This window comes from Bos grunniens, chromosome 11 (genome assembly GCF_055505025.1).
Source record: "Bos grunniens cultivar Pamir isolate PY7600 chromosome 11, Bosgru_T2T1.0, whole genome shotgun sequence".
NCBI classification, from domain to species: Eukaryota; Metazoa; Chordata; class Mammalia; order Artiodactyla; family Bovidae; genus Bos; species Bos grunniens.
The window spans coordinates 1,441,888-1,451,964 of record NC_141175.1 but is presented as its reverse complement, the minus strand read 5'-3'; the positions used below and the strand labels follow the sequence as shown (position 1 = coordinate 1,451,964).

Genomic DNA, 10,077 nt, shown 5'->3' with positions numbered 1-10,077 from the left:
GCTGCATTTTATTGTATGTAGATTACACCACAGTAAAGTTGATTTTTAGGAATGTGAATGATAAACTTAACGATTTTCTTTCAACCTTGATTAAAATGAAAAAAAGCCATGCCCCAAAAGACGTCTTGGGACACTTGAGAAGGAGAACTTTATTGACAAAATAACCTTGAGAACTCCAAGTCCTGGGTTACTCATTACTTTGCCCTGAGATAAGGGAGCGGGAGGCTGGCGAACCGGGAACAGGGAGCAGGGCGCAAAGGCTGACCCTCCTCTGTGCCCAGGCCTGCCCCGGGCACTCGGGGAGCAGGGTGCCCGAGCGTGGCCCGGCCTCCCACCTCCCGATGGCCACACAGCAGCACCTTGCTCACCTGCCCTGCAGCGTCAGGTCTCTGCTGGAGAAGGGGACGGGTGCCCCTGCTTCTGGGTTCTCAAGGGGCGGTGCGAGGGTAATCTGCCAGGCCCCGGAGGTGTAATCCCTAGTGCCCACGAGGCTGGCTCTCGCCCACACCCAGGAGTGCTTCCGCTTTTTATCTATTCAGGCCACTGTTGGACAGTTTTAATTCTTAGAAAGTTCTTCAGCACAAACCTCCCGTCGGGCAAGAACAAGGCAGAGCACAAGACGCAGACGAGCCTGCCTGACGACGCGGCCTAGACGCTGCAGTCACGGGCAGAGACAGAGCGCCCCTAAGGCTGCAGCTCTTCCTCCTCTGGCCCTGCGTTAAGCCGGGCACATCACTAAATAAAGACTACCCTTCCCAGCCTCTCTTGCAGTGAGGTTGGTCATGTGACTATGTTCTAGCCAATGGCATGTGAGGAGATTTAGCAAAAGCAGCTTCTAGAAAGTGCCCTGGAAGGAGAAGGCCCAGGCCTCTTCCCCTCCCACTCCCTGCCCCTGACTGTTGGCTAGAATGTAGTCTTGATGGCTGGATAAGGGCTGCCATTTTAAGCCATGTGAATGAAAGGCCCACCCAGCAGAACAGCAGTCTGTACCCTAATGCCACATACCAGCCCAACACCAGCTACGCTAACTTCAGGATGAGAAATACACTCTGTCTTGTTTACATATTATATTCCTTTGGAAAGTTTGTAGGACAGTTTGGGCTTGGCTCCCTTGGGTGTTCTTGTTCACAGGGTACCAGTGAGGGGCCCCCAGACATGAAGAGGCAGATTTTACCCACCAGGGGTAAACCTGGTCTCTAGGCCCCACCTCTGAGCCAGGCAAGAGTTCAGACAGGGAGAGAAGTCTTTTCCTCGGTCATGCCCAGCACAGACCCTTTCTGTGGAATGGAGGGCGGGGCAGGGAGATGGCCAGCAGATTGCCGTCCCAGGGCCAGCCTCCCCTGACCGCCGGAGCCGTGCCCACCACCGGCCCCCTCTGCTAGGGCTCCAGGCTCTGTGGATGCTCGACTAGCACCCACAGCTGGACCTGATGGTTCTGATGGAAGCAGTCTGTGTCTTGAAGTGAGTCACGTGGTGGCCCTGTCCACGGGGCTTGGGCTCATCCTGTGTCCTGCTGACTGTCCGCTCTTTGTGGCCCGGGGCTCTGGAATGTCCTTCCTTCCCCTTTTGACCATAAATAGGAGAACAGCACACTACAGCCAGTCACTCCACCAGGCCCGTGATGGGCTCACTTCCCCGGGGCCTGGTCCGGGTCTCTTTCCAGGGCCTGTAGAAGCCGTGATGGACTGTACCAAGACCAAGTCATCAGCCACGGCAGTCATGACCTACAGTGCACCCTGAAAGGAATTCAGGATGAAAGCCGGGATAAGGCCCTTTGTGCTTTGGGAAAACAAGCCCCTTAGAGAGTTAGATATATTTCAGGAAAACTTGTGGACACATTCTTGCGTCTTTCCATACATAGAAAAACAAGAAAACCATCAGTGCTGCCAGCTACCTTCTACTGAAATGTGTGCTTGGCTGCAGCACTACGAGTGTTCACCATCCCCCCCAGGGGGCTCCCCCCACCCCCCACGCCAGGTCACAAGGATAGTGGCTGCTCCCCCACTGTTAGGGAGCAGCCCCTCACTCAGAGCTATGGGAAGCTGTCTCCGGGGCTACAGTGCTCCCTAAGATCCCTTATCTTCAGCTCAGGACACTGAAAATTGTGCATTTTTCACGTCCATCAATAGGGTCAGCACAGCTGCCCCTTCCTTGGACCGCCGACCTGCTCCAGCGCCCTACCCGCCAGGCAGCGGCCCTCCGCGGCCTCCCCTCCACAAGGTGCCCCCCGGCCTGGCCGGTGCTGTCACCGGAGCGGAGACCGACCGGGGGCTGCAGGGCGCTGTCCGCCGCGGGCACCCGAGCCAGGCCTGCGCCCACCCCGACCGCCTTCGGCTCGAAACCTGACCGTCGAGTCCCGGCCCTCAGCTGCCCCGGGCCCCTCGGAGAAGACGAGGTCGCGGGCTGCGGGCCCGCGAGGGTGGTGCGCAGAGGACCCCCGGGGTCCGCGGCAGGCGGAGGTTGCGCGGCCCCGGAGCCCGGCCCCTGGCGCAGTGTCCGCGGCGGCCGCGGGGCGGCAGCACAGCCCGTGCCGCTGGCCTCCCCGCCCGGGTCCGAGCCGGGCCTTCGGAGCTGCTCGCCGTCCATGCTCGTGGGCGCCCGGCCGCCGGCGGCTTCGCCCCGACCCCGAGAGCCGGGTTCAGAGGCCACTCGCTTCCAGCCGTCGTCGCCCCTCGGACGCCGCGCGTCCTCTCCGGCCGTCTCGCCCCGTCCCCTTTCGCCGCGACCCGGGCCCCGGGGCACCGCCTCCGGGGGGGCCGCGTCCAACCACCCGGGCCGGGGGGGCAGCGGGGCCGTTCGGCTCCGCGTCTCGGCCCAGTCCCCCGCCTGCGAGGGGCACACCGGTGGGCGCGGGGTCGGGGGCCTCCAGAACCAGCCGGCCTCCCCAGGCCGCGACCCCAGAGCAAGATAACAGCTGGTCTCTACCCCGCGCACCCCTCGGCCCGCGAGTGGGTGCGCGGGGCAGGCGCCCCCGCGGGGTCTGAACGCAGAGATCGGGCCTCTGGGAGCGCCCGCCCCCCGCCCCGCCCCGGCCGGGCCCCACTGCCCCGCCGCCCCCCACTGCCTCGCCACGCCGGCTCCCCCCGCGAGTGCCCCCGTCCCGCTCCCCGCAGCCTCGCCGCCCCCACCCGCCGATCCCCGCCGCCCCCCGCCCCGTCCTCATTAGCATAGCAGCTGCTCGCCGAGCGGACCCGCGCGCAGGAAAGGGCAGAGGCCTCGGGAATGAATGGGGCCCGCGGCTTTGGAGGGGGCGCGAGAAGAAAGATCAACAGACGGACGCGAGCCGCGACGACCCGACGTACAGCCAAGCAGAAGAATGCGCCGGGCAGAGAGGAGGGGAGCCTGGGCCAGCCGCGGCGGGGCTGTGGGGGAGGGGCCTCCCCAAACCCAGGAGCCCCGGGAGGGGGTGCCCGGGAGGCCTCCGGAGGAGCCCTCGGCGGTTCCCAGACCTCCCGGCCCGCGCGGGCAGACTCTGGCCTCGGCCTTTGTTTCCCAGTTGTCCCCAGAGCCTGGCAAGCCGGGTGTAGGCCGGCCTCCTCCGGCAGGCTCCATGCGGCCCGAGGAGGCACTTGCCTCCGGCAGGTCAGAGCTGCGGGCCGCGGCCCTTGCCCGTGTGCACGCGGCTGAGCGCCCTGTGCTGACCGCAGGGCCTTTGCGGGGCAGAGCCGGAGGGCCCCCGGCCCCCTCGCCCTCCTCACCGGCTGCCTGGGCTCTCAGCTCTGACCGGCTCTGTCCTGGCTCCCACGCCCACTGGCTTTGGACATCACTCTTTCTGGCTGACCATTTGCCTGCATTTCCTGGTCTCTCTGGCATCCCTTCCAACAGTAAACACTTCCTGAGTTCCGCCGGGCTTAGGTCAGAGAGCCTGACAGTGGCCAGGAGCTGCCAGCAGTCCTGGCCGGGAGAAGGGCTCCGGCCCTGCCCTTGGTCGCTGGTCTGTCTGCCTCCTCCACGGCAGCCACTCCGGGGCTTCCCAGAGGCCCAAGGGCTGCCTGCCAGAGCGCTCCCCCTGGGGTGCCCTGGCCGGCAGGCCTGGCCTCCTCGCACACACCTCACACGCACCGTGGGATCCTGGAGGCTGGGCTGCGGGGGTCACTGCACCTCTTTGTCACCCGGGCCACCAAGAGGCTTAAAGAGCTGTTCCCACATCCGAAGCCTGAGGCGGGGTGGTGGGGACCCCAGGTGAAGCGCTGGCCAACCCCCCGCAGTGAGTGCCCGGCCCTGACCACTCAGCTGGGGGCCTGCATCAGGAGCCTGCGCCCTCCCTTCTCCGTTTGTTGATAGCTTTGACTCTTTCTCCTGCGGTGTCAGCGTGGGAAGTGGAGACGTGTTCCAGCCACTTGGGTGGCCAGGTAGTACCCAGGCCAGATGCCCCAACAGCGTCCAAATTCCTGCAGCGCCTTTTCCTTTGGGGCCAGGCACCCCTCCCCCCAGGGCAGATCTTCTCACTTGGCCTGAGTGGCCAGGTAGACACCAACCTCCCCTGGCAGCTCATTTGCGTCAAATATTCCGTCCGTCTCTGTGGTGTCTTAGGAGGGAGCCAGACCATCGGCCCAATACCAGCCGGGGTCCGGGAATGTCTGTTTAACCAACTGAAAATTCCCTTGGAAAATCCTTAGGGCAGAACAGAGCTCGAGATGCAAAGCAGGAACAGGGGAATGACAATGGGTCTTTGTGTCTTGGGAACAAAATGTAGCTACAACCCTCCTGAGGGGAAGCCGACACCCTCAGGCTTCTGGAAGGGGTGTCTGAAAGATTTACAAGAACGAGTCACCTTGTAACTCCTGCATCGAAGTCGAGTTAAAACTTCGAGGCCTGGCTTTCAGTCCCCTCTGGGCAGGCTGCTCTTGCAGGGGGAGGAGGGCTGGGGGAGTAGGAGGTAGTTGTCCATCCCCTGCAGCCCCTCCTATACCAGCCCCAGGGGTGGACCAGAGTCGCCTTCGCCTTCAGGGTCTGTGCCCTGGGGTAGTGGCTGCTTGGGGCATGCTGGCCTTAACTCTCAGGAGGCACTAGGGATCAGAGGGGAAGAAGGGGCCTTACAGTCATCAGAAGCTCCCCCACATTTAAAGGGTACCCTTTCCGTGCAGCAGGTGGTGCAGAAGAAACCCACAGTAACTGGGGGCATGGAGACAAGAGGCGTCTTTGGCAGGCTGGCTTTGGGGGTGGGTGGGGGGGAGTTTCAAGTAGAACTCCCACGGGGAGGCCTTGGCTGCTTTGCCAGGAGCAGAGGAAGCGGCTCTGGGCGCCCTGGGGTGCTCCCGCAGCTGGAACGTGGGCAGGCGGGGTCCTCACAAGCCCTGTGCGTGGCCACTGCGGTGCCTCTGAGCTCAGCCCAGAGCCAGCTTCCCAGGCTCTGTCTTGCGGTGGAGACAAGCCAAGCGCTGCGCGGTCGTCTCTGCAAACAGCACGTTGCAGCCTGACTCTCATCCCGTGCCAAGCCCAAGAACCAACAGACTTTTTTTTAATATAAAAAGATCAATGAAAAATTTATTTATAAATTTTTCATGCTGGGCTACAAGTCTATATCGTACACTCAGGAATGTGCTGCAGACTTCATCCAGTTAGAAGTGATCACACCGAGACCCATACACAGCTTCCACGTAAGCCTAGAAAGTCTTAACATTAATTAACATAATTAAGGTATTTGCATCTAGAAAAAATATACAGAAAAACTCCTTTTGGAGTAATCTGTGCCTGTTTCAATGTCTGCTTTTCACTGACATTATCAATATATTCTTCTCACACAAGGTTTTATAAAAAGCCACAGATGACTGCCCAAATCTGACCAGCCACGCACAAAGGGCCTCCACCCACCTGTGTCCTCAAGTGCTCCCCATTTTTGCACGAAGGGTCAGCAGCACTTCTACCCTGGGGAAGCCTCATTTAAATTTGAATAATTCAGCCTCCCTTTTATTTCTCAGGATCAAAACAACACGGGGTGTGGGGTTGCATAGAAAATTGGAACCTCGGAGACCAGGAAGGGCGCCTTTCGGGACTAAGAGTGACGCAGAGGGACGGCCTCCGGCCTGGGTCCTCGCGCGGCCCCTCCCGCCTGGCAGGGCTTTCGGATTCGAATCGGGTCCTGGAAGCTCTGGGAGGCTGAAGAGGGGTAAAGCGGCCCTTCAGCTCACTCGGCAAGTAGCACAAGAGATTCACAGTCTTATAGGCATTTTATAAAAATATAAATATGGGTACAGTTGCCTTCACAACGCTGGATACAACGCCCTTTAAAATTGGGTCTATAACCAAGATTCAAAAAATACACCTAAAACTTGGCTTAAAATATGTTAATATTTTATATTGTCATAAATGTTATGACATTTAATTGTGGCAAATCCATTTACTTTTTTTAAAAAAGTGTGCAATCGACTGTTAACTATAATAGAACTAACTAGGAAGGCTTGATCCCCACCTCCGTCACCGCCACACCCGAGCACCCAGGCTCCCACGGAAGCTCTGAAAACCGGCAGGCTTGGCGGATGGCGGCCTCTCACCGGAGAAGGCGGAGCGGGGCCCGGGGCTTCCAAAACTCACGCGGAATCGTGTGTGAGAGGGGAAGGCGGGGCGGGCGGAGGAGGGGAGCTGAGGGGGAGAAGCCGGAGAGGACGGAGCAGGGCCGGGGAACCATCAGGCTGGGCGGTATTTTCAGTGCAACCAAGAAATGACAAGACTCAAGTTTTTAGTTTTAAGACTAAAAAAAAAAAGTACATCACCCCGCCCACCACCCCCCCCCCTTAACCACATTGACCACGCACAATATTTTCCAAACACAAAATTCAGGCGCACAAACATCACCCACAAATATGCACACACGTGATAAATAGTTTAGAGCCCCGGGAACAGCAGAGCGTCTCCTCCGTCGCGCGTCGGCCACGGGTCCTTCCACCCTCAGGAGAAAACTTTTCGAGCAGGAGGATCCGGTGTCTCGGGATTCCGAACTTGCTGGTGGCGAGACTCATATTTCAAAGGGGCTGGGGCCCGCGCTCCTCCCCCACCCGCGCGGCGGCGGGCGGGGCCGTGGGAAGCGCCCCGGCCGGTCCCCGGTGGCCGCGGGGGGGAGGCGGCCCCGGCCCCTGGCCGCGGGCGGGCGGGCGGGCGCGGCCACCGTGGGCACGGACGTGCGCGCCGGACTCGTGGTGGCCGCGGGCGCCGAGGGCCGGGCGCACACCGAGGTAGTTGGCGGGAAGGTACAGCAAGGAGGACGCGCGCGGGGCCCGCGTGCAGGCCGGGGTCTGGACCGGCATCACCGGCCTCCGCCGGCGTACTTGGCCTTGGTGATGAGATAGAGCACGATGTCCTGGTGGCCGCCGAACGCGGCGATGTGCAGCGCGCTCCAGCCGTCGCGGTTTGCCAGGCGGATGTCCGCGCCGAACTTGACCAGCAGTTTCACTAGCTCCAGGTTGCCGTCGATGACCGACTGGTGCAACGCAGTCTGGCCCTCCGGCCCGAACGAGTTCACGTTGAACTCGCAGTTGGTCATGTTTTGCAGCAGCGACTGCAGCTCCTGCGTGTTGCCCTTGCGCACGGCCTCCTGGAAGATGCGCTGCGTCTGCGGCGCCGAGCAGGTGGACAGCTCGGCTTGGCTCATGCTGCCGCCGGGCGCGGGCCGAGGCTCAGCGCGGGCGGCGGCTTCGGCGCGGGCCCCCGGCTGCCTCGGGGCGCGCCTCGGCGCATGGAAGGCGCGGCGTCCCCGGGCCCCGCACGCCACCCCTGGGCGCTCCGGGCGCTGGGGGCCGGGGGCCGGCGACTCGGGACCCCCGCCACATCCAGCCGCGCCCGGCGGGCGGGCAACGGGGGCGGGCGCTGCGCTCGCGGGGCCGGCCCGGCCGGGGCAGCGGCGCCGCGTTCCCGGTCCCTGCGCTGTCGGGCTGCGGCTCCACGAGCCTCCCCAGGCGCCGCTGCACTCGCCAGCCCGCCGCGCCCGGGCGCCTTTTACCTCCTTTATATTTGCATGACAATAGGCGCCCGTGACGCTCGCGCCCGCCGCCCGCCCATTGGGCAGCGCCCTCGCGGGGCGGGGCCGCGAGGGGCGTGTCCGGCAGGGCGGCCGCGCGGCAGGGGGCGCTGGCCGCCGGTGGCTTGGGGCTGGGAGCCAGGTGGCCGCGGGTGGGCGGGGGTCCGCGTCTCCGCCGCCGCCCCTCCCACGCTCCCTCTAGCCACCCGGGGAATTCCAAGGTCCGCGCGCGGACAGACCAGGCCCAGCCCGGGGCCGAGCGCGACCCCGAGGGGCGCGAGGGCCGCCTCCTCTGCTTGGGTGGGCGCGGGGGCGGGGCTCGGGTGGAGACCCCCAGTCTGGCTCCCCGCTCCTGGAGTGCTAGCCGCGGACCCTCCACATCCGCAGCACCACAGGCGCTCGCAGGGACGAGGCCTGCCCAACCCGGCCCGTGGGACACACTTCCCCGAGGGAGACAACTCCAGGACACCACGCGGGGCCTTTCCGCTGGAGAATCGCTCCCCTGGGGGCCTCGGTCACCCCGTTAGCTCCCTAACTTGACTGGCAAGAGGAGCCAGGCCCTGAGGTTTTCTCAGCCCCGCCCCAGAAGAAGAGGGTCTGCGGCCCGGGGCTGGGGTCGGTCTGGCAGTCAGCTACTCTGCTGTGGAGAGGCCTGGCTCCTCTCCCGGGGCGACCCCATCGGCAGGAACTGGGCCGGGTGAGGCCTGGGCAGGTGAGCAGTCCCAGGTAAGGTGCCAGTGCTGCGCTGAAAGGGAACTCTGAAATGACTCACTTCCAAGCAGTAAACCCGCTTTTTATTGTCACACTAACAGTGCGGCCAAATTTCCTCATTAGAATTTCACAGTTTATAGCTCTGCTGTGGTCGCTGGAAATTAAGGAGGAATGAACCTCAGAGTCGGCCTGGGGCAGTGGTGCTTCCGCAGCCACTGGAATTCCTTCAGAGGCCACTTGGTATTCCCAGGAGGCAGCTGGGGAGACCACCCTGTTAGGCCCTGTTTGGTGATGAACTCGGTGGGTGTCTGTCCCATGTCCCCTAGGCCTGGAGACCCACGTGGGTGAGGCGCCTGCCCCCGCTCCGTTACCTGGGAGGAGTCACAGCCAAACCACTGGAGAAACTAGGCAAGACCTCAGACCCTGGCTGCCCCTGCTTGGGGTCCTTCTGGTGTCCAAGGCCACCCAGGCCCCATGCTCTGTCTTCCTGAGGCTGGTGGTCCAGCCCCTCTGCTCAGCTCTGCTCCCCACTACGCAGGTGGTTATGCCCTGAGCTGAGCACAGACCCAGCCCAGGCCCTGTGATCAGCCTGGCCCTGGCGTGACTGGGGTGCTGCTGCTTTGGGGAGCCCCTCCTTTGCCCACTTATCCTGCAGAGACACGTCCCTGGGCCTACTAAAGGGGCCTGGGGTCAGTGGCTGCTGAGCTGATCACCTTGAGAGTGGGGGTCCCTGTCCACTTCCAGCCATCCTCCCCACCAGCCCGAGACAAGCTGTGGTTGGGAGGGAGGCCCTGGGCTCTGTGTACTCAGGCCTGTGTTCGCTTCCGGAGTGGGGAGGGGTGACCCTGTGTAGAGCCAAGGCCTGTGGGGGACCCCAGCCACCCCGCACCCGCTGCCCGGAGCAGCACAGAGGGGCGGCTACTCTGAGGACGGATCTGCAGGCAGGACCTCCTCCTGGTTGCCTGTGCTTTTTGTGTATCCGCTGGGCTCGGCTGTGCCCAGGCCCATCCCCAGAAGGTGGTGGGTTCACAGAGCGAGGCCCCACCCAGGTGGGGGGCTCAGGCCCCCCTGGCCTGGAGAAGAGCGTCTGGAGACCCCGCTGGGCCCGGGAGCAGAGCCTGGGAGAAAAGTCCCATTGACACCCGCAGCGGGCGGCAGACAAAGGGGCCCTGTGAGCTCAGTGTGGGAACGTGAGGCCCCCACCTCGGGGCATGAAATTGTCAGCTCGGTGCCCCCGGGCAGGGACGGTGCGGCCAGAGAGGCCACAGGAGCCCAGCCTGAGGTCACTGCCAGACCCTCCTGGCCTCAGCGTGGGTCAGACAGGTGTAGCCCTGCGATCACCCGGCCCCCAGCCCTCTGCTCATTTGTGGTCAACCTGTCTGCGGGGAGCCCATGGCTCCTGCTCCTTTGTG

At 63.1% G+C, this 10,077-nt stretch overlaps 1 protein-coding gene across 1 annotated transcript; it reads right to left on the bottom strand.

Moving 5' to 3' along the window:
- Window positions 1–7,098: 7,098 nt before the first annotated feature.
- Window positions 7,099–8,106, bottom strand: NRARP (NOTCH regulated ankyrin repeat protein). The gene has a single exon (XM_086324041.1). It carries the CDS (start codon window positions 7,586–7,588, stop codon window positions 7,244–7,246), a length of 345 nt encoding a protein of 114 aa, XP_086180167.1. The 5' UTR covers window positions 7,589–8,106; the 3' UTR covers window positions 7,099–7,243.
- Between the last annotated feature and the right edge of the window lie 1,971 nt (window positions 8,107–10,077).